This window comes from Petaurus breviceps, unplaced genomic scaffold (genome assembly GCF_028583685.1).
Source record: "Petaurus breviceps papuanus isolate PSGF00001 unplaced genomic scaffold, PetGlider_PUasm1.0 90459, whole genome shotgun sequence".
In the NCBI taxonomy this organism is placed as follows: domain Eukaryota; kingdom Metazoa; phylum Chordata; class Mammalia; order Diprotodontia; family Petauridae; genus Petaurus; species Petaurus breviceps.
Window position 1 is genome coordinate 157,900 of NW_027187259.1, and position 24,166 is coordinate 182,065.

Sequence of the window (24,166 nt, forward strand, 5' to 3'; positions counted from 1 at the left end):
CCTTTTAAAGATTTCTAGAGATATAGGTTTGGGTTGGAGTCGAGGCCCTGGGGTGTGATTGTGGGCAAGGGACTTAACCTCTCTCTCCAAATCAGCTCAAATCCCACCTTCTGAAGGAGGCCTTTCTCATTTCCACCCTACCCTACCGCACCCCCACCCTCTTCTCTCGGGAATCACCTCCCATTCCTGTGTTCACAGGCATTTCAATGTTGTCTCTTCCATTAAAATGGGTGCTCCTAGCTGGCCTCCCATTTTGGGCCTTCCGTCCTATCCCCAATGCTCATCACCTAGCCAGGAACTTACAGTTTGTCGATTGTGATGTCAATAATTGCAAAAATGCTTTTCCAAACACTTGGCCCAGAATTAATTGGGAGAGAAAACACCAGGAGGACTTGACTAGCTTCCAGTTAATTTCTGCCGCTCACCTCGGCAGTGACCTTTCTCGGCTCTTTGTCCCTCTAAAGCACTTTCTCCCATACTGCTTTGTTCCGCCCCAGCTAAGTAAAGCATAAGCTCCTTGAGGGAAACTCGGATTTGCATCTTGGAATACCCTAAACCTGGTGCCCGGAAGGCGGTTAATGAAGCCTTGTTGATTCTTCGCCTTCGGGTTAGGTATCTTTCTGGGCAGGCCCAGCTCTTTGAACTCCTCCCCCGCCTCACTTAGTCTAGGGCCTAGTAGGCCGCCCAGCGCCAGATGCGGCGTTTCGACACTCCGGCCATTTTCACTGGCTCCCTCTAAGGCCAGAATTCTTGACTTCCCCATGTCTACCTCCTGGCTTCCCTCAGGTCTCAACTAAGGCCCCACCTTCTGCAAGAGGCCTTTCCCGGTCCTCCCTTAACTTTAGTGCCGTCCCTTGGGGATTATCTCGAATTTATCCTGCCTAGATCTTGTCTGGACACGGCCGTCTCCCATTTCGACGGTCTTCCTTCTGTTTCGATGGTGGCGGGATCTCAGCCCTTAGCACAGCGCGTGGCACACAGTGGACGCTTAATAAATGCTTCCTGATTTAACTTGAGGTCAAGGTAAATGGGGCACAGAGTAAAGAACACTGACTGGACCTGGGTTTAAAATTGGACCCCGAACTAGTCATTTGGCCCTCAGAAACTACCCCCAGCCGGGTCAAGTGGGTCGGCCTTTGTTACCTCCGAGGTCCCTTCCACACCTAACCCTAAGAAGAGACGATGCAGGCGGCGTGCGCGACGTCGAACATCTCTCTGCCAGGCGCCCAGCCTCCAAATGCCCCTCGCAGCCTAGGAGAGTTCCCTTTCTTCCTAAGCTCTCCCTTCCACGGGCCGACAGGGCCAAAGCGGCCCTACCATGCAGGCAGAAGCTGCGAGCAACAGCGCCGTCTAGGCGGCGAGCGCTGCGCCGGCGAGAGGGCCTGGGGCGCTCGGAGCCCCGAGGGAGCTGGCGCTGGGGAGAGCCGAGGCGCTGCTCCGCGCCTGACCCCCTCCGACCCCCAGGGCGCCCCGGAGCTGTGGCCGGGCCCTGGGGCTGTGGCCTGGACCAGGCTCACGAGCCCTCCACTCGACCGAGTTCCTCCGAAGCCCCCCCTCCCCCGGCCCCCACTTCGCCCCAGGCACCCGGGCTGGGTCCTCCTCCTCCTTCTCCTTCTTCTCTCCGGCCCTCGCCAGCGGCGGCTGCAGCTGCTGCAGATAGAGTGTCAGGGAGCCGAGCACAGGAGAGAGCTAGGAAACACCTGTTTCCCTCATGAAAAAGGTGGAAGAAAAACCCACAACAGGCTTCAAGCCTCCTTGCGTATATTCTGCTCTCAAGAGGCCTGTAAAAAACGCAGCCTTAAAACCAGGCGAGATCGTTTTTCAAAAAGATCACTTTCCTCCCTGCCTCCCCCCATATTCAGCGAAACGCCCCTGCAAGTCTTCCCTCCTCTGAGAGGTTTTCTCCCTCCCTCCTGTTCCCCTCCCAGTGACTATAGGGGCTCAGGGGCATCCCCCCATCCCAGTGTATTTGTCTCCTCTTTCCCCTGGCTGCCCACCTGTGGGGACGGTGGGAAAGAGTCACAGGACCTGGGGTTGAAAGCCTGGCTGTTGCCACTAACTACCTGTGTAGTGATCAATAAGCGCCTACTAAGTGCCCCGCACCGTGGTTTGCGCTGCGACACAAAGGCAAAAGTGAAACAGGCCCTGCTCCCAGGAGCACCCAGTCTGTGAAGTGGCAGGGCTCCTCTGGGTCTCAGCTCTGTCCTGGGCAAGATGAACATCGAGGGATCTAAATACAAGTGTCGAGATGGGGAGAGGGGGGAGGCGTTCTAGCCCTGGCCCAACTTCTCTCTCCGGGTCTCAGAGGGTCCAAAGGTGACTGGGGTCAGGGCGCCTGGTAAGTCAGAGTGTAGACGGGGAGGGGGAGTCGGGGACGTGCCCGGGACACAAGGTGGAGGGGCACCCTGGCACACGATCAGGCAAGCTATCAGACAATCAGACGCACGCCCCGGTGCCTGGGGACGCCACCGGTCTCCGCGCACGGGGCTCCGTTATTTCATCAACAGTTTCAGAAGAACTCGCCAAAAGCTGTTATGGCTCGCTGCAATGTGTAGCTTTTTCCTGCCGGTTTTTTTTTTTTTTTTCATAATAAAAGAGGGAGTGAAGCTCACTCACTCTCCACCCCCCTCTCCCAAAAAGAGCCAAATGGATCCGAGAAGGGGGGAAAAAAAAACCCAAACCACGCACACCAATCTCGGAGGGGATGCCAGTGAGGTGTGGCTTGTATTTAAATACCCAATATGTCAATGTAAGGGGAGTGAGTGCGGATGTATATAAAGTGGCGTTCGCCTGTGATAGCCGGACACACCGAGGGATGAAAGGCAGCCCGAGATCAAGGCCCAGGGGCCCCGCCACTTTTGTTCCCAGCGCCTTGCAGCAGCCGTCCCAGCAGCGCGCTCCCCGCCGCCGCCGCCGCCGTTGAGCGAGCCGAGCAGGTCCCCCGGCCGGCCACGACTTGGGCCACCCGCCCGCCAGCCCAGAGGGAGGCCCAGAGACAGACAGAGAGCGAGCGAGAGAAGCCGGAGCCGGGGAAGCGGGGAGCTCAGCCCCAGCCCTGCAACCCTGCCTGCTCCCCTCGCCCCTGCTCGCCCTCCACTCCTCCAGCCAGGGAGCGAGCCAGCCAGCCAGCCAGCCCGCGGCGCACACACCCGAGCGCGCACACACTCACACTCACTCTCACACTCACACACGCATACGCTCTCTCACACACCCCCTACGGTGGCCAGGGCCATGGCCGAGCTCGGGGGGGCCCTGGGCGCCTCTCTGGACTGGGACGTGCACGGCTTCTCGTCGTCCCTGGGGAGCATGCCCTTAGCCGACTCCCCGGGCTTCCTGACCGAGCGGCTGGGCCAGATCGAGGGCAAGCTGCAGCGCGGCTCGCCCACCGACTTCGCCCACCTCAAGGGGATCCTGCGGCGCAGACAGCTCTACTGCCGGACCGGCTTCCACCTGGAGATCTTTCCCAACGGGACTGTGCACGGCACCCGGCAAGACCACAGCCGCTTCGGTGAGAGGGGAATGGGGCCGGGGCAGGCGGGGGGGGGGGGGGAGTCGCGCCCCCCGGGGGGGGGCGGGGGCGGGGGGGGGGGACGGGCCACTGGCACACCCGCCATCTGCCTGCCCTCTGGCTGCCCTCGAGGCCGGGGGAGCTGAGCGTGAGTGTGCCTGGGGGACAGTCTGAGCTTGTGCGTGGGGAGCTCTGGGCAATGCTCGGAGCCAGGGCGCCTAGACAAGGCAGGAGGGGGGCGGGGTGGCCCGCGGAGTGGCCGCGAGACGTAGTGTTGCCCGCCTGACCTGCAGCCTTCCTGGGGACTTGAGTGAAGCAGGTGTAACCCCTGCTCCCTTGGAGGACTCCTCCTCCGTCGGGGCGGGACTGCATTGGCTTGCCCGGGCGCTCTGCGGTGCTGTGCCCCTTCGGGAGAGCTACGGGTTAGAGCCCCCTGACGGTGCCAGGCACCGAGGAGGCGCTTAATCGATGCTTGGCAATTAATTGATCGATCGTTCTATCTAGGCCGGCTTTGCAGGCCGGCGGATTCGAAGGGAGGTCGGAGGAGGGAGGATGGGGAGGGTGTCAGTACTGGCTCTGTGCCTCAGCCTTGGGAAAACCGCACTTTGTAGGGTGGGGTAGGAAGAACCCGCAAGTCACTGGCGCGATGGGAACTTCCCAAAGCCGGGGACTGAGCCTGAGCTTTAGGGTGGCAGAGTCTAGTTTCCAGCTGAGATCTGGTGCCTCTAAATCCAGGCTATTTCCCACTATACCCGGCTTCCACCCCTCCTGGCCTGGGCCTAGGGTGCTGGCAAGGACTCCTCCCCCTCCGACTCCAGACACAGGTATCTCTCCTCTGCCCAGCACATGGGATGGCCCCATGGCTGCCCAGCTCCTGGCAGCTTGTTCAAAGGGCACAGCCGCCTGTCTCACATACAGAACTAATTACACATTAATATAAACCATGTCCCAGGATGGAGATCATTAGGTCTCTAAACAAATGTGCTCACTCCCTAGCAATGTGGCCATTTTTATTTTCAATTTCCTATTCTCCCCAGTGCTAAGTCATTCCGCAGGTGCAGTGACAAGCAGCCCAATCCTCAGGCCCAGTAAACTCTTTCCCTTCCTAGAGACTCTGTGTCCGCCTAAGCAGAGAGGAGGTGACCCTTCCTACCCCCAAGCCAACGCAAATTCAAGGCTCATCTTCCTAAGCCTTCCTTCCCACTACCCCCCACACCCCCCTCCCAAGTTATCTTTCCTTCCAGACTAGAAAAGCAAAAAGCAGGCACCATGAAGGAGTGTAGGGGTATAGCAAGAGGGGTCTGAGGGCAGGGCCCAGCCTGGAAAATGGCTTTGGGGACAGGGCTGGCCTGCTCAGAGCAAGCAGGAACCCTAATGAGGCCTATGTCATCTTGGAAAAATGCATTCTGAGCTGAAGTAGAGTAAGTTTGGGGGTGGGGGGGAGTTCAGTTGAGGGCTGCAGGTGTCTGTATAAACTTTCTGCAGGTCCCTAAGGGGGAATGGGAGGGGGTGGGGCCCACTGCAGGTTGCTAGCTTGGCTCAGCTCTCCCCACTTCTCCAAGGGAGGGAACCCTTCCACCTTTGCCCCCAGAACTGGATTTTTTCCACAGAGAAGGAATGGCCTAAGGATTCTGGGGTGGCTGGCTGCTGGTATGTGACCAGAGCCTCACAGACTGATAGAACCCTGAGGGCCGGGGAGGTGGCTATCCTGGTACCTAAGGCCTAGGAATCTCCAAGGTCAAAGTAAAGGCAAAATAAATGACCCTGAGGCCATTGGTCTTTAATTCCTGTTTAGGGCCCCAAAGACCCAACTTTCTTCCTTTTCAACTGGGAATTTAAAGGGAAAAGAAATTGGAATTTGGAATCAAAGGACCTGAGTTGATGTCCCATTTCCATTTAACTATCCTTGTGATCCAGGACAAGCCCTTGAACTTCTTTTGGCCTCAGTTTCCCCATCCATAAAATTCCAGGAGGGGTGGAGTAGAGGATCTCAAAGGTCCATTTTGGCTCCAAATCCTGCCAAATCACCAGTAGCATATTTTTCCCTCCCCCTCTCCACCAGCTTACCTCTTACCTCTTTTAAGAAAAAAAAATCTGCCCCAGATACACTCAGCATCGCCTCTTCCCGGACCTTTCCCTCCTCAGATTGGTGGATTTCCCATAAAGGAAATTAGAACATTGCTCAAAGTTGTCTTGCATCCACCTCCCCTGCCGACTTTGAACCTAACACAGACCCAAACCTTGGTCTAGCTTGTAGTAAAGGATGAGGGGGAGCTTGGGCTTTGGAGCCCTTCCCCCCACCCCACCCTCCTTTTGGACTTAATCAGGCGGAGTATTCAATAAATCGAAACTTGAACATTCCATAAGTGTTTTAGCAGTCAACATTCCAGCAGAGTAAAGGAGACCAGACTGAAGATATAAAATATTATAGATTTCTGCTTTGGGGGAAGGGGTGTAGTCTCCAAAGGCCCCGTAAAGTAAATAGCTATTTGTTGTAATTGGAGAGCAGGGCCCCCGAGGATTACCCTGGAATCCGAGTGTTCAGAGAGAGCCCGGCTGAGCCCAAGCACAGCCCTGACTCCAAGTAATAACGTGTTGGCACAGGGGACTGTTTCCCCATCTGCATTCGGTAGCCAGGAGGATTGAAATCTCCGTCTGGCTGGCCAGCCGGCCCATTCTACTCGGACCCCAGTCTTCCCAATGGGTACTTGGAGACCAGGAGGCAGACATCACCAGGGGCCTGGCAGCTGGTGGGATGGGGGGGGGGGTTACAGTCTAGTCTCTGCCACTGGGGCAGGGTGCCAGGAGCTGATTTGGAGCCCAGAGATGTTGGGGTTTGCCCATCAGACAGTGCCAACCCTTCTGGCACTGGGAAAGGTCAGAGAATTGGGGGGTAGCAAACCATGATGCCCTAGCTCCTCCACTTTTCCTTGAAGCACACAGTTTTCTCTGCAGCAAGCCCTGAGCTAGGTGATGGGAGCATCCTAATTCCCATTGCAATTCAGTTCAATACAACACTTTTGAAGCACCTGTGCCTCAGGCACGGTACTAGGCAACAAAAATGAAACTGTCCCCGCCCTGAGGAGCCCCTTTCTACTGGAGAGACACAACATTCACCCAGACAAGTAACTGCAAAATCAAGTCATTTGGGGGTACAGGGTGGGGAGCACTAATGACAGGGAATTACAAAAGATCTTGAGCCGAGCCTTGAAGAGAGCCTAAAAGGCCAAGCTGGGGAAGGAGAGCATGCTAGGCATTAAGGAACGGCCTGAGTACTAACATGGAGGCCGGAGATGGAAGGCTATGGGCAGGGAACAATAGCAGGAAGGCCAGTTTGGCAGGAACATAGGACTTGTGAAGGGAATATCATGTGAAAAGCCTGTAAAGAGGAATTGGAGCCAGAGGAGGAAACTGAGTCCCAGAGAAGAGAAAGGATTGTCTTCCCCTCCGTATCACTACTCTGAAGCACTTGAACCCAGGTCTTCTGTTTAGGGAAACTTAGTTCTCCTTGAGGCTTCTCAGAAATTTCTGGGACAGTTGGTCTGTTTACTGTGGGTGGGGAGAGAACCTGGATTAGTAGTGAAGCTCTTGATTGAGGATTGTTCTGTGGTTCAGTGGGCATGGCCACAATTAGCCCTAGATGTAGATAGATGACTCGATTTGAGGCTGTACTAAGAGGTCCACTCATCCTCCAAAAATCTCTCTTCCAAGCCAACAATCTACATCTGAGGTCCCTTTGGAAACTTCTTTGGATAAGGTGTTATTTCAAGAAAACTCCCAAGTTGAGCATGGATTATTTGTTGACCATCTCAGTGAATCCTGAAGGAATATGAAGGTAGATGAATGAGAAGGATCATAGCATTTAGATCCTAAAAGATTAGAGATAGCTGGTCCAGATCCTCAATTTAAATAGAAGAAAGCCCAATAAGGGAAGAGACTTGTCCAAGGTCACATTTGGAGAAAGTAACAGAATCTGGACTTGAATTCAGGTGCTCTAATTCTTCTAGTCTTTTTAAAAGTTTCATCGATGCCTTTTGTTTGTAGGACACAGTCATTTCTAGATCTACTCCCCCTCCCCCTGGCAAACTGACCCCTCCCTTATATAAAAAAATAAGTCACTTAAGCAAAATAGTTGCTACAGCAATTGAATTTGACAATGTGTACAGACAATACATCCAGAGTTCTTTCCACTTCAGTCTGCAGATGCCCTGGTCCTGGAGGGTTGCAGGCCTGGCTGCTGACAGGGAGTGCTGGAGATAAACTTTGCCCACTTAGCAACTCTGCCCTCCAACACCTACTTCCAGCTGAAGCTCCAAAAGGGGGGAAAGGGCTTGTTCACCCTGCATTCCTGCTGGTCAAGTGCCAGGAATTTGTGTCCCATCATCACGTGCATCTCAGCAGGCCCCCCCTTGGGTGGACTCCAGCTTAGAGGAAAACTGGCAAACAGACATGGCACCCAAAGGCAGGGGGACTTCAGGAATAGGGAGAATAGGGACATGGACCTGTCTGACAGGTCCACACCTCCGGGATTCAAGTTATATTGAGCGGGGCAGTGGAAAAAGTGAATGAATTGAGAGTCAAATGATCTGCTATTTGGTGTGTGACCTTGGGCTAGTCATTTAACTTCTGGTCCTAAGTTTCCTTCTCCATAAAATGTTGGAGTTAGATTACTAAAGAACACAAAGGCTACAAAGGATCTCAGATATCATTATCTAGTGCAAGCCAGCCCTTCATCTTAGAAAGGAGGAAACTGAGAGGTAGAGACGGCAAGTGATTTGCCATATAGGTAGGTAGTAAGTGGCCTAAGTAGGATTTGACCCCGGCTCTCCCTCTTGTTAGAGATTACCATGGTTCCAGAAACCCACAGATACTCATTCCATGGTGTCCTTCCAGGAAGTGGAGGATCAGACTAGATGACCTCTGAAGATTCCTAGTGATCTCAAGGATTTCATAAGGAATCAGCAGAGCAGTGTCAGCCAAGTTCTTAGAAAATAAAAGCCTTAGAAATATGAACTACCACATAGATAGTGCTTTGTAAAAGGACAGGAGAGGCCTCTGGGTCAGGGCCTAGGAAATTAACCTAGCCATCTGAAAACACAGAACAAAGAGAGACACATGACTGGCAAATGGAAGTGGATCATGGGAAAGCCCATTGTGCCTACCCAGCCTGGATCCAGAGGCCTTTGATAGTAAAGGCATCAGCCCATAGCCCCATTCTGAAGTTTGATGTTAGGCCTGACTTCCTTTCCCCCATCCCCTCCCCACACGGTTTTTTTCTGCTCCCAAGGCCTTCCTGATCTCTCCACCTTTGCTTGGCTAGCTCTGAGTAAAAGAAAATTGTCTTAGATCTTACCTCCCTTATCCATATCAGCAGAAGCAGGGTTATTCATTCCAGAGACTCCAGAAAGAGACTGTTCAAAAATAAGAAGTCAGTCTAACACCTCCGAATTGTGATATGGGCTCCCCCAGGACCTGCCATTTTTCCCCAAATGTTTTCTGAAGGTCACTTGTCAGTTCTCAGGATGGTAATGATGAGCTTGACCCCTTACTGGCAAATCACCCTGGGTCCCAGCTTCTTTATCTGTAAAATGAGAGGCTATGTTCCTAAGTCCTTCCCAGATCTAATAATGGTTAATAGCTAGCATCTATGTAGCAATCGAAAGTTTGCAAAGCACTTGACACATATGTTGTCTCATTAATCCTCCCAACAACACAGTCAGGTCAGTGCTGTTGTTTGCCCCCATTTTCCAGATGGAGGAGAACACAGCTAGTTAGTGACTGAGGCTAGATTTGAACTCGGGGCTTCCTTACTCCAAGTCCAGGACTCTATTCACTCTGCCACCTAGCAGTCTAACATTCTGTGTTAGTCTAGGCTCCTTGCTAGCCCTGACATTTTGTGCGTCCCACCCACCTACCTAGTGTCCCAGGTGGCTTTCATTGATTGGAGGTAGCTGCAGGTCCTGGAGGGAGAGAAATGAAGGAGGGGCCACCCTAAAGGAAGGTGAGCTAGTATCCTGTGCTCAACCAGGAAGGAAGCTGCTGACCCCTTTCTTCTGAGAATTAACTGAGATCCTTAGCCACAATGATGGCTTTGGCATCAAAGCCCTTTCTCTTCCCTAGTGTCCTTGGGCAAGGACCTAGTCAATACTCAATGGGCTGGAGATGTCATCAATGTCATCAACGTGGGTTCCTCTAGGGCTGCAGGCCCAAACCCAACCCATCCCTTTCTGACCACCTTGTTTGACTTGTCCACAGCCTCTTTAACAAGGAGTCAACCCAACCTGCTAGGAACCTTCTACCCATTCTCTTGACATTTTAGGGATTCCAGTGGAATTCCAGGGTTGATCATCTGTCTCCCTCACTACATGACTGAACCATCTTTTCTTTCATAGTTAGATATCTCTCCGACAGAAATCCTTTCTTTTGCTTCTCCTGCAATGTGTCACCATCGCCTTTTGGGCAAAGCTTAACTCCAATTCTTCAGGTATTTCTTGATCACAGCCACCCAGAATCAATGAACAAAGATTGGTGTGAAGGAGATGACCCTTTGTTTTAGGAGAAGCTTGGGGTCCTTAAAAGCCCTGTATTCTAGCCCCACAGTCCTACTCCTATTTAATTTAAGCCCCAGGCCATTGTCCATGTGGGTCCAAGATATGTGTGCCAATGGGAAAGCTGAGTTCTTCATTCAAGCATTTATCAGAATCTGCACAACAAGCAGTCTTCATCCACTTGGATTTGATGTGTGGATTATTAGGCTGAGTGGCCAGAGGCTCACTGATGAGGCTTGGCAGTGTTCTGGGGCTTGAGGCAATCAGTAATGTCATCCACAGACCTAAGCATCTGGAGGACCTACCCACAACCCTTTTCCATTTGGACTGTACCAGACATCATCCATAATAGTGCCAAGCACCTTTGGGGAAGACACTGTTAAGAGGCCTCATTTGATGCTACTAGAAGCGAAGGGTCATCAAACAAAGTTATTTAGTTGTGGCATCTTGCAAGAAACTTTGCATGACTTTGCCATGGGTATGAGAAATATCCTGTTGGGGGAGAGCCTTTTAGGGTGGCATTTGGCTCTGCCTTCATCGAATATTTTTTGAAAGTCCGTAACTGACACAGTGCAACATGGGATTCTCAACAGTTAGTTGTGACTGTAAAGATCTGGTTTGCTGTGAAATGCTTTTGGTTCAGACCTACCTGCCTCTATCCTTCTCATCCACAAAGAATGCCTTCAGTGTGGCTTTAGGTTATTCTTGGAGATTTCTTTTTTTTTTCATTTTAGGAAAGCTTTATTTCATATATCATTCTTTTAATTCTGAATTTCAGAATTATACTGTAAGTTTGTGTTAGGTGAACTGAGAAATACATAGAAGTCTCTATTAATCTTATACACCTATGTATTCTTGGAGATTTCTGAGAGTTGGGAAAGGAAGCATATGGACTGCAAATTACTGATCATGTTCCCATTTTAAAGATACAGTAACTGAAGCCCAGAGAGGCCTTGCCAGGACTAGACCCCAAGTCTCTTAAACCACTCCCTCTCACTCCTCAGCCCACAGCTGCCTTTGTCCTTTCCAGGGCATGCCCATTTCCTAAACAAAAACAGTTTGGTCATGTAACCTACCCAAGTGTTTTGATAATTGAAGGGAAGAAAGACAAGGGAAGGGAGGAGGGCCAGGGTCCTTGTTTCCTCTTGGCATCATTAATGGTGAATGTGTTTTTCCTTTTCACCGTAGGAATCTTGGAATTTATCAGCCTGGCCGTGGGACTGATCAGCATCCGGGGAGTGGACTCAGGCTTGTACCTAGGGATGAATGAGCGTGGCGAGCTATATGGCTCGGTAAGTTGAAGATCTGTCATGCCTTCTGAGGCAGGGCTAGATGGAAGTAGTAGAAATCCTAGGGCTGACAAAGGAGGGGGATGATTCTACTGGAGAAAAGACAAGAAGATACCTTCTGAATGGTTTGTTTGGGGCTCAGATTGTTACTTTCCACTAGTAATACAAGAAAACCTTTTTAGGACACATCTTTTTTTTTGCAATGAATAACTCCTTAAATCATCACCAGAAATGCAGTTTGGTAACTGGATCCCCCTCCCTAGCCCATCTTCTGAAATAAGCCTAGATCTCAGCAAAACCAGCAAAGAGACCCCTGCCTCCTGTTTCCCCTCATGTGAAGGTGCCCAGTGTCTTTACTCTTTCTTCCCCCATACTCACCCCAATATCGCACCTGCCTGCCCAGGAAATGCTCAGCACCTCAGTCTTTTTCCAGCCTTATCCTCCTACCCAAACTTCAAATGATTGTCAGAGTTGGAAGGGATCTCATTTGATGGCAGAGAAATCTTAGGCCTAAATGATACGTACAAGGTCACATAGGTTGTAAGGAGTGGCACTGGGATCCAAACCTAAACAGTAAGAGGTGACTTGCCTCATTTCCCCATCAGAGCCACTCAGCTCTGATCCCTGGTGAGTTACCCTTCTCCTTATCTGCCAAACAAATCCATCCTAGTGGGTGCTGATGGGTTAGTACTTGTGCTGCCAGCTCTCAGGCCTCATTTTTAACCTTAACAGGAGCCCAGAGGATAGAGGATGATTTAATCCAAAGGATTAACTCTTAAGAGTAAAGAATTGGGCACTGGGACAGGTGGGTCAGAGAGGGATTTAGGGGCAAAGGAAAGTCAGCATAATGAGGATGGCCCAAGGAATCAGACTTGGGTTTGAATCTTGGGTGTAATTTATCAGCTATGTAGCCTTTGCCAAGTCATTGACTTTTTCTAAATCTCATTTGCCTCCTTTTTGAAAGGAAAAGCAGCAGTTGGATTGTGCCTCTTGAGGCCCCTTCCTGCTCAGTCATCTATGATCTAACTTGAGGAATGGGCCAACTGGTACTATCCAGTACCTACTCTTCCTACACATAAAACTTCCTCTAGTCCTGGAGATTTCCGCTGTCACCAAGTCATCCTTTTTTCCACAGCAGAGCCCCTAGAACATCAAAGAAAGGGGCAGGGTGTCAATCTCTTTTCCTAGAAGTGAGCAGCCCAACAGTGGGTGATATGGCAGATGTGGCACATTGTGTCTGCACCTGCAGCCTCTGCCCAGCAATAGTTGGGGAGGCTCCTAGGGCTGCTGTCCCCTGTGCTCCTCTGCTTACCCTGAACAAGCAGCTATCTGCCCCATAGAGATTCTGTGAGATGTAGCCAGTAGAGGGTGGACCTTGGAGTCAGGAAGATCTAGCTTCAAAGCTTAGCTGTGTGACCTTGGGCGAGTCATTTAACAAACTTCTTTGTGCCTCCATTTCCTTCTGTGTAATGATGGTTTGAATGATGGTTTGAACTTGATGATCTCCAAATCTGATTCTATGACCCTGCAGGGATTTGGGTTGGGAGAACAATCCAGAAATAGGTAGGGAATGGGTTGGAAGGGAGGCAGTGATGGCTTAGGTTCATCCTTTCTTTGAGGCCTGATGAAACACTCAGAGCAGGGAAGTGCTGGGTGGTTCCAAAAGCAGAACTTTTCCTCTTGCCCTCCTAACACTTTTCTTCCTGTCTCCGACAACTAGAATGGTATGGTGAGGGGGGAACGCAAAGAGTGGTGTGCACGGCGGGGCACCCTGCTGGGGTATCCTAGAAGGAAGAGAATCACAGTTTTAGAGCTGTAAGGGATCTTAGGGGGTCTTCTAATCCAACTCTCCCATTTTATAAAAGAGGACACTGAGGTCCAGAAAAGGGGAGGTAAGTGACTTACCCAAGGGCATATGGCTAGTCATCGGCAGAGCTGGGATTTGTATCCAAGTCCAGTGGCCGTTCCACCACTGCAAACTGCAGAAAGAAGGGAATCTATGAAAGGCATGGAGAACAAAACGCTGGGAACTCAGACAGCAGGCCCCTAGGGAGTTGGCAGCACCCATTCAAGCGCAAGGGCAGTTACTAGCAGAACTATAGCTCAGCCAAGCTTGGCAGAGAACCCACAACCCTTTACTTGATGCCTCAGGCTAAGGGCACAGGCAGGGATGGTAGCAGGTTGGATCTGTATTTGGTTTGGCCTGGTATCAGGCCAAATCAAAGCAATGCCAAGATGTTGAAGAGGATACAGAAGACATTTATTCATTTCATATTCCAGTAAACCACCCTCAATAGATGTCAGTGGCAATGCAGCACTGACCTAGGCACAAGTGGTATGCCCACATGCTCCACTTCTTTTCTAATAGTGTTTGCAGACCAGGATATCAGGGGATTACACTAGCTGGAGTTTACCTAGATTTTGGCAAAGCATTTGACAAGTCATGCTTTGCTTTTGAACAAGATGGAGAGACTTGGGCTCCAATAATAGTTACATGTATTTGGGACTGGTTAAACAGTAGGCCATTACAGTCCCATGACTCCTGGGAAGGAGGTCTGAGTACAGTGTCCCAGGGATCTGTGCTTGCCCCTATACTTTTAACCATTTTTGCCACTGACTTGAATGAAGGCAGAGATGACATGCTCATATAATCATTTACTTGGGTCCTCTCATCTTATACATCAGGCCCCTAAGAGCTAAGATGCCTTTCCAAGACTTGAGGCTAGCTTTTGGGCTCAAGAGGCAGCCTGATGGAGCAGTGTCAACTTCAAACAGAAATGGGGTCGCTAAAGTGGATGTAAGGATCCCAGCACATTGCATAGTGACTTAGAAAACCATATCTTTATAGATTTGGTTTTTTAATTAATACATTAACACATTAAAATCTGATAGGAACTCCACATTCGTCCGATTTGGGCCACACCCTGGAGAGTTGGGTGGGCTGGCTGTTTGACACCTGGTGTAGTAAATGGTGAGAGCTGGCCTCAGAAATGGGGAGCCCCGGGCCCAAGGCCTTCCTCTCTGATGCACAAAGTCAGAGAAAGTGCCAGTCTCTATTGGTAAAGGAAGCATCTTCATTTGGGAGTTCTGTAATATCCAGGAAATCACACATCCCCAGCTCCTTGCCCTAATCCAGAGGGGGGGAACCTGTGGCCTCGAGGCCACATGTGGCCTTCTAGGTCCTCAAGTGCGGCCCTTTGAATCCTAACCTCACAGAACAAATCCCCTTATAAAATGATTTGTTTTATAAAACTTGGACTCAGTCAAAAGGCTGCACCTGAGGACCTAGAGGGCCACGTGTCCTTGAGGCTGCAGGTTCCCCACCCCCGCCTCAATCTTTCTTAACTACAAAACACGCTTCCCTGATTTGGGCCTAAAGCTGATGGTTACAGGACTGGTTTTCAAGAAGAAAGGGAGGTAGGGGTGGCTAGGTGGTGCAGTGAATAGAGTACTGGCCCTGGAGTCAGGAGGACCTGAGTTCAAATCTGGCCTTATACACTTAAAATACACAAAAAAACCTAGCCCTGTGACCTTGGGCAAGTCATTTAACCCGAATTGCCCTCCCCTCCCCCCTTCAAAAAGCAAATAATAATAATAATAATAAAGAAAGGGAGGTGGGTGATGATCACTTCAATTTCTGAGAAAAAAAGATATCATCTACTTGCTTTCACCTTCTCATTTTGCAGAGGAGAGAAACTGAGGCCCAGGGAAGGTAAGGAAATGACTAGCCTAAAGCAAGCTGTCAAAGACAGGTCAGCTGAATTCAAGGTCAGTGCTGCTCCCACCATACCCTCAGGTCATAATGTATCTGAGAGAGTCAGGCAAGGACTGGGGACACCTCCCTAGCCATTCATGAGATTTTATGCCAGCCAGGAAGGAAGGGCCTTCCCCCTTGTTAACCTAGGTGCTTTTGGTGGCTTCCCTCCATCTCTAATTTCCATTCCAGGCTAGGGAAAATCCATTGTCCAGAGATCTTAGCTAAATCACATCTTCCTTTTCGGGCCTGTTTCCTCATTTAACAAGAGGGGACTGAACTAGATATTCCTTGGGGATCTCTCCAATTCTAACACTCTGATCCTGTGACCAGCTCAGGCCCTACCATGCCAGATGCCTAAAAATGCTAGGGAGCCAGCAGGGCAGTCCCCCTCCCAGACTGCCTGCCTCCCAGTATACCTCCCCTCCCCCAACCCTCCTACTTAGAGTAGGACATTTTTTCTTGACATCTGAGAGATAGCCCTGTCCCCAGCACTTGGTATCGCTGTCCCCTTCTGGAATGGCAATCACATCAAGGATGAAAGGATAGGCTTGTTGTGGGAGACCCAGGGGCCTGCAGCCCCCAGCTTCCAAGGGGCCCATCATTGGGAGAGATCATAACTCACCTCTTGGGAGAGCTTCTCTAGGTCTAAGGCCATGCCACCTGTCAGCTCGTGTGGTTTGCTGGAATCTCACTGTTCTTATGTAACTTGAGTTCTCTCTGAGCAAGGAGAACCCAGAGGGTGGCAAGGGGGGCACCTGAAGGCTGGCATACATCCTCAGTCAGAAGGGGCTCAGGGTAAAGCAGTCATATCATTGGGTTTAGAGCTGGAAAAAGGGACTTTAGAAAAGAGAATGGCTGAGCCAAGATGGACTAAGAAACCAAAGCGTCCAGCATCATTTTAGACACGAGGGGAAGCCCAAAGAAAGAATGACTTACCCAAGGTCCCTACTGCAGGGCAGGACCCTGTTTCAAGGAACCTCTAATGAAGGCAATTTCACCATCTCCCTTCACTTCTGCCACGCTAGTGTTTAATACCCATCAGTATTATGGGAAGTGCCTCTTCAGATCTAACCAGAGTCCCTCTTGCGGCAGCACATCTCAGGTTTCTTTTTCCACATTTCAGCTGTTTAATATTTCAGATAGCCCTGGCTTTACTGGTAGAGCTAATCAAAGGCCATGAGTAATTCTACCCCTTTCCCTCACTCCCAGCATCCTTTTGGCCCATAACTCTAGGTTCCTGCTCAATGACTCAGAGATTCTGTCAGAGCTGGAAGGGATCTTGGAGGCCTTTGAGTCTCATAGCTCAAAGACATGCTGGGAACAAGGAGCAAAATCAGCATTGGAACCCAGGTCCTCTGCCCCTTCTGCTGTCCCTTCCTCTTGCTTCTTTGAGCACAATCGACATGTCCAGTGACTGATGCCTGTGGGATATCATTTCCAGGAAACCTCACCCAGACACAAATTGGCTTCAAGCCCTGATCGTGCCCCTGTGCCCATTATGTAGAGGAAATGGGGCTACCTTTCAACCCAGGCTCAGGTCGGGTCATGTACGACTGCATGCCCTCAGCCATGTCAACCTCCCTTGGGCCTAGGTTTCCTTAACTATAAAATGGAAATAACAACTCCTGGCTTACCCCCTCCAAGATCGGGAGGAAAGTGGAAATCATTGGAGACTTGGGAGTGATTTTCATCCTTATTTATTCTAAGCTGTTCTGTCACTGACACCTCAATGTGAAGACTATTAAGCTGCTTTACTGAAGGTGGGTTTTTAGAAGGGGAGGGCCCTTGAAGGTGGGGGAAGAAATCAGCAAAGTTGATGAGCTAAGGGCAAACTCAACTTTACTGGAATTTAAGGCCAGGTCCTACTTTTTCCCACCTCCAGGCTCTTGCTCATGCTGTTCTCCCCCTGGAAGTCCTTGTGAGCTGGGATTATTTCATTCTTTGTACTTGTATCTGCCTAGCCTACCACAGTGCCTAGAACACAGCAGGGGATTAATATTTGTTTACTGACAACTTGCTGACCAAATCAAATGTGATATTGTGTGCAACACTCAACATCCATCCCTTCATCGTCTCTCCTCATTCTGCTGAGAAGAGGAAACTTTCCTCAATTCTCTGGAATCTTGTGTATAATCTAAATTATTCTGGGCCATTTCTGAAGAAATGTAAAAGGGTCTGCCTTTCTTTTTCTCCCCCTCACAGAAGAAACTCACCAGAGAATGTGTTTTCCGGGAGCAGTTTGAAGAAAACTGGTACAATACGTATGCGTCCACCTTATACAAGCATTCGGACTCGGAGAGACAATATTATGTGGCCCTGAACAAAGACGGCTCACCCCGAGAGGGCTTCAGGACTAAGCGGCACCAGAAGTTCACCCACTTTTTACCCAGGCCTGTTGACTCCTCCAAGCTGCCCTCCATGTCCAGAGACCTCTTCCGCTATAGATGATGTGATCACCTGGCCTCTGTTTCCCCTCCCCCGCCCCCCCAGTGGTGGGGCCACAGTTATGTCCTTGAGCTCTATACTCATAGCCTTTCAAGCCGGTCCTTTTTAACAACTTCGATAACAGAAGCACTTAAGTTGAACTCAATCCAGCCGAGCTCTTGTTGTTGAAAGTGTATTTACAGGTTGCGTGATTTGGGGGAGGGGGGGCAAAGAGGGGTGGGGGTGGGGATACGACATGCATATCACCCCAGAGGTGGTGAAAAAGCAGATGGGGGAGGGGAGGGGATGGAGGGAGGGGAGGGAAAGGGAGGGCAATGGAGGGGAGTTGGGGGGGGTTGTTTCCCACCACACAAACCACACCGACACCTTGACACCAAGCACATGAAAGAAGACCCCAGAGATTGCTGCCATCCAAAAAATCCCTGGGGAGCCAACAACCCCATATGTAGGAAGAGGGAGGAGGGGAGTAGGAAGGAAAAAAATATTCCAATATAAGCACGAACACTGTGCGTTAAGGGCAAACACTATTTATGAAATATGCTATTTATTTTGTATGTTTATTTATTTCAAAAGAATTTTATTTTTAAGAGAGATGTTATGACTGGATTTTAGTCAGAAAGAATAAGGTCCTACTGAAACAGGAAACAAATGAGTTTTTGACGGTTTACTGGCAATAAAATCGGCTTTATGATGTGGATTGCTGGTGACCTCATTGATTGGCTCACTCTCTTGGAGGAGGTCAGTTTCCCTTTCCTCTCCAACACCTTAACAGTGGTGTTGACTGGCCTGCTTAGAGGCAGGTGACCCCATTATTCAGTATTTATTGAGTGCTGACTGAATACTCGGCCATGGAACAGGGTGAGGATTGCTATTCTTGCTAGCTTTCGCTTCGGTGGGAAGGTGGGCAGGGTACCACAAAGACTACTGATGAAGTTTCCTCACTGCCATGGTCATGCACCTAATATGTGGCAGTTCGGGCAACGAAACCCAGGTCTCCAGGAAACAAAACCAGTCATGTTTTGTTTTTGTTTTTTGCCATTTTCCTACAAACTGGCTTTGTGGACCCTTTAGGGGTCATTCAGATCCTAGACCTAGGGCCAAAATGGGAACCATTAGACCATCTGTCTAACACCCTCATTTTACAGATCAGGAAACTGAGGCCCAGGAAGGTAAAGGACTCACTCTAGGTCACACAGAGACTCTTAGAGTTAACTTCTTTTTTTTTATTTAATTTTTTTTTTTTTGCTTTTTGGAGGGCAATTGGGGTTAAGTGACTTGCCCAAAGTCACATGGCTAGTAAGTGGGTCAAGTGTCTGAGGTCAGATTTGAACTCAGGTCCTCCTGACTCCAGGGCCGGTGCCCTATTCACTGCACCACCTAGCTTCCCCCTTACAGTTAACTTCTACTGGCCTCCTCCTTTATCAGATATTTAAGCACCAATGATGTGCCCCACCCTTTCATTGTGGCTGGAGGAATACAAAGGCAAATCAGATGGGGTCCCCTAGCCCTTGAGAAACTTATGATTTATTAGGAGAAATGGGACATGTACACATATAAAAAACATCGTGAGCACAAGAGAAACAGATAATGCTATGGAATCGGGCAAAAGATCCAATCCCTTCAACCTGGAAGGGTGATTTGACTGTCAGCTAATAAGAGAAAAAATGGGAAAAGTCAGGAATAAGAAACAGAACAAATGCTTGGAGGCAGGAGAATGTGGAAAGTGAGGAGAATCAAAGAGGAACAAGTGGTTTGTCAGTGTGGGGGCCTGAAAGATCAGAGACAGATTGTAGAGGGCTTTGAATTCTAGGTCAATTTTGGTCTTTCTTTAGAAGGCAGTGGAGAGGTAGGCAATAAAGTTACTTGAGTCTGGGGAGGCTCTTTTGGTTGCTGTATGAATAATGGGTTGGAGTAGGAAGTGACTAGCTGGTAGAGAAGAAGGTATTTGAGAACAGGTTGGGGCTTCTGGACCACAACTTGAAATGTGGTATATCTAGTTCTCAAGAGTGAAATTCTGAATACAAAAAGAGAAATAATTCTGTTGAGGACAATGGGGAGTAATCTAAAGGAGACTGGAGAGAGGGGGGCTATATTGGGGAAGAAAAATCCAAGTAGGATAATGGCAGTAATGATAATTGATGAAAAAAAGGTGAGAGTTACTCAGCTTTTACTTTCTGTTCAGAAAAAAATGGGAGCATGTTTATCAAAGATACATACCCAGGGCCTCACAAGTAGATTACTTAAGTGGAATACGAGTTCAATAGAAATATTCAAATCTATCAAAATAGTGGACAGGGAATGTTAGCACTAACATTCCTAAACATTCAGAGACTGCATAGATTTGAATCGTAATTCACTGGAATCTAATGTTATAAACCCTGAGAATTCCGGTACCCCTCTGAGCAAACTCTGTAGCTGACACATCATCCCCTAATCTCTAGTCAATTTTTTGTTTTTTTTTTACTGATTTAAAAAAAAAGTTTTATTAGTACCTTATCTTTTGACATCCAAATAATTTCTGGGTATAATCCTCTCCATCACCATTCAATGAGCCTTCCCTTGCTGCAAAGGAAAACTGTTAGGTAATAACTGTGTAGTGTTCCATACCCATAGTCCCCCACTTCTCCAATTGAAGGAAGGAAGTGTGTTTCCTCATTACTGGGGCCAAGGTTGATTATTACAATTATACAGTGTTCAATTTTTGTTGTTCTTTCCATTTCCATTTTCCTAGTCATGTCTATTATTTTCTTGGTTCTGCTTAATTACTCTGCATCACAGAGAAGTCTACTCATGTTTCACTGAATTCCTCATACTCTTCATTTCTTATGGTGCAATAATACTCCCATGATGTTTGTAGATCACAGTTTGTTCAGCCATTCTTTGGTTGATGGGCATCTAGTTGGTTTCCAGCTTTTCACTTCCACAAAAGTGTAATTATGAATATTTTGGTACATATGGGACCTTCCTTTGTGTCTGATCTTGTTTTCTTTGCCAGAGAGAATAATCTTAGACTTAAGAGAATGGAACAAGAATGGTTAATGGGAAATTGACAGTTAGTGTAGGTAGAGAAATAATAAAAAAGCACCTAGCTGCCTTGAATGACCATGAGTAACTGGGCCCAGATTAACTACATCTTCTGGTCCTGAAAGAATTGTGGAATGTATTCTTTTTTTGTGGAGGGCAATTGGGGTTAACTGACTTGCCCAAGGTCACATGGCTAGTTTTTGTGTTAAGTGTCTGAGGCCGGATTTGAACTCAGGTCCTCCTGACTCCAGGGCCGATGTTCTATTCACTACAACACCTAGCCACCCATGGAATGTATTCTTGATGTGTTCTTGAGCATAAACTTAGATTTTGAAGGCCCCTTAGAAACCACCTGCAGTGTACCCTCTTCCTTTTGCAGATGAGGAAACTGAAGCCCAGAGAGAAGTGATTTGCCTAAGATCACACGATGATAAGTAGAAGGACCACCATTTGAACCTGGGTCCTCTGCCTTCAGGTCTAATACTCTTCTCGCTATACAATACTGCCTTACACGATGGCTGATCCATCATGAGATGGCTGGAAAGGGACAGGTGCCACAGGACTGGAGAGGAGCAAGAGTCCTGATTTTTTTAAAAAGGAAAGTTTGATAGCATCTTTGATATCCACCAGTGAAGTGCCCCAGGCATCCATGCATGGTCCCATGACAGTGAACACTTTTGTCAATGTCTTGGATAAAAGCATAGTTGAAATGCTTACGAAATCTGCAAATGCCACAAAGCAAAGAGGGTAGTTGACATATTAAATGACAATCTGTCAGAAGAGATCTTGGGCTGACTGACGGGATGCAACTTAAGAATAAATATGAAATCTTTTACTCAGGATTCAAAACAAGCACAAAATGAGGGATGTGTTGCTAAGGAAGAGTTAATACAAGATGGACCTTAGAAGTCAAGGAGCCCAACTCCCTCAATTGCCAGAAGAGGAAACAGATCTCCAGAAGGAAAAGGGCTTAACCAAAGGTCATATACTAAGTGGAAGAGCCTCCATTCAAATCTTGAACCTCAGAATCCAAATCTACTTTTCTTTCCACTCTAGGATGCTAGAAGTCAAATCTTTGACAAAAATCTTCTGTTTTTATTTTAAAGAATAGGCTCAAAACAAGCGAACTCCCAATAACCAAGGTATGGTTTCAACTTTAGCAACAAGGAAGTATGTATGTGTTGACCTTTTTTGGGGGGGGAGAGTGGGAGGGGGAGCCTTGCTTCATCATTGGTTTTGTTGCTGTTGATTTGTTTCAGCTGTGTCCGACTCTGTGCCCTCCCCCCCATTTGGGGTTTTCTTGGCAGAGATACTGGAGTGGTTTGTCATTTCCTTCTCTAGCTCATTTTACAGATGAGGAAACTGAGGCAAGCAGGGTCAAGTGACTTGCTCAGGGTCACACAGCTAGGAGGAGTCTAAGGCCAGATTTCAACTTATGTCTTCCTGACTCCAGGGCCAGTGCTCTATCCCCTGCAGTGCCACCCCAGCTGGCCTAGCCTTAACAGCAGTAAGAGTAGTCACTCATCAGAGTAAGTGTCCTAAGACAGGTCATTTCATCAAGGGCTGTACAGACTCAAGAAATTCTAGTTTATTCTCTTTCCTCTTAGTTACTATTTAGTTTCCTAATCCAAAGTCACAAAGTCATCTTGCTCCCAGGTTCAGTGATGAACCAAGGTTACACTGACCACTTCTTGAGCCACCAGGAGCCCAGCTCAGCTCTTCCTCTTCAGACTCTGGAAGTCTGGGAAGAAATGAGGGGGAAGGCCAGTTGTAGCCTTGGCTTCCTTCACTTCAAAAGTTGGTGCCTTTCTTGGGTTATGGTAGAAGAGACACCTAGTCCTCTTTCTTGGAAAGAGAGGGTCAGGGAAGAGATACACCCATGGACAGACACGAAAAACCCAGCACTTGTGGTGTGGGATCACACTGAATAAGCAGCTGTTAAAGCTTTAGCGTTCTGATACCTTTTTGTTTGTTTTAGCAAAGACAGACACAATAAATGGGGTCATCACCTTTTGGTTCTTAGCCTACTAGATGAGACTGAAGGCCTGATCTGGTTTATAATCAAACATTCTTAGCCCAGTATAAGGTCCAGTGGTTGAACCTTATTACTAGGATTCTTTTCAATGCCATCACCTTAAAACCAATTCCCATTGAGGACACTGAGGGATTGGTGGGGGGATGGGAGGGACGGAGGGAGGAATAGGATGGGACAACCTGTGTGGAAACTCCCTCAGAGCAGGCAGATTGCAACTGTCTATGACTTAGTAGAGGAGCACTTCAGTTTGTCCTTTGACTTACCAGTGAATCAGATTTCAGCGAGGAAAAGGCGCACAAAGTCGTCCGCCTCTCTCTTTCTTCCAGAGTCATCGAAGTCCAGTGGCAGGACAAAAGTCAGGACGACTGGCGATGGCCTGGGATGCAGCAGATGCCCCTGGAGTATCTGATGTCTGACCAAGCTCTAAGAGCTCCCTGGTGCCAGCTTTGGCTATTTTGGGGGCCTGGGGAAGTTTACACAAGCTTGGCGCAGACATCCTCCTAACTCACCAACCAGTTTAAGGCCAGTGGGTATATGGAGTGGTCAGAGAGCACTAGCCCCTCTGCTGTGAGTGCTTTTCCGAGCCCTTTTCAGGGCTGCTCATCCACCTTTGGTGTCCACCCGTCACCCAACTCTCACCTGTGGCTCTAAGAAGCCATAGCATGTACAGCGGGGTAAAACCAGAATAAAGCCCATCTAGGCAGTAGGGCCAAGCTGTCTGCCCTTGGTCCTCTACACTTTAACCTTGGGCAAGTAAAACCTTTTGGAGCCTAGAGAGTTGCTTGAGACACATAAGAGTTTAGGTGACTAGCTTAGGGTCACACAGCTAATAAGTATCAAAAGGAAATTAGAATTTGAATGCAGTTCTTCCCTATCCTGGGCCTCACATCCTATATACTTCTAAGCAAGAGAAGCAGCTTTATTGACATTCTTAATCATAACCAGGGTAGTAACACACGTGGCTTGTGGCTTGTAATGCTTACACTTCAAATTCTAACTATTCAAAAGATTGTCTGCTGATCAGAACTGTGCACTGGTTCCTAACTAAGAGAACCGCCTTACACCAAGATGACAGGACCCAGTGTTTATTGTACTTTCAGGTCTCAGAGAAGTTCCAGAATTGGGGTGGGGGAGGAGGGGAGGAAAGAAGGAAGAGGGTTATCACATTAACAAGAAGGGAGAATGATCTGGATGAGGGAGGACAAGGAAGACCTGAACAAAGTCATATAGTTGGCAGGAATAATAGTTAGCAAGCATTTATGTAGTGCTTTAAGATTTGCAAAGCATGGTCCAAGTTATTTAATTTGATCCTTAACAAGGACCCTAAGAGGAAAGCACTATTATTTTCCCATTTTACAGATGGGGAAATGGAGGCTGAGAGGGATTAAGTGACTTGTCCCTGGTCACACAGCTACTTAGTGTCTGAGGTGGCAGGTTTTACTGACTCCAAGTCCAACACTCTATCCACTGTGTCCCCTGGCAGCCTTGAAAGTATCTGGAGAGAGAGGTGGATGATGGTAGAAGAGAGCCTAATTAGGGGTTCTTCACCCACCTGTGGAG

At 48.7% G+C, this 24,166-nt stretch overlaps 1 protein-coding gene across 1 annotated transcript; it reads left to right on the plus strand.

Annotated features, from left to right (window-relative positions):
- The first annotated feature begins 3,180 nt into the window (after window positions 1-3,180).
- On the plus strand, window positions 3,181-17,589 carry FGF16 (fibroblast growth factor 16). Its single transcript, XM_069062476.1, has 3 exons — window positions 3,181-3,508; window positions 11,245-11,348; window positions 17,305-17,589. Exons 1-3 carry the CDS (start codon window positions 3,232-3,234, stop codon window positions 17,548-17,550), a joined length of 627 nt encoding a protein of 208 aa, XP_068918577.1. The 5' UTR covers window positions 3,181-3,231; the 3' UTR covers window positions 17,551-17,589.
- Window positions 17,590-24,166: the final 6,577 nt, after the last annotated feature.

What these genes read in the sequence shown, in the direction of transcription:
- FGF16 (XM_069062476.1), top strand. Translation starts at nt 3,232, where the DNA reads ATGGCCGAGCTCGGGGGGGCCCTGGGCGCCTCTCTGGACTGGGACGTG. An exon ending in GCAAGACCACAGCCGCTTCG is followed by an intron (nt 3,509 to 11,244) that starts GTGAGAGGGGAA and finishes TTTTCACCGTAG; the next exon opens with GAATCTTGGAATTTATCAGC. An exon ending in GTGGCGAGCTATATGGCTCG is followed by an intron (nt 11,349 to 17,304) that starts GTAAGTTGAAGA and finishes TCCCCCTCACAG; the next exon opens with AAGAAACTCACCAGAGAATG.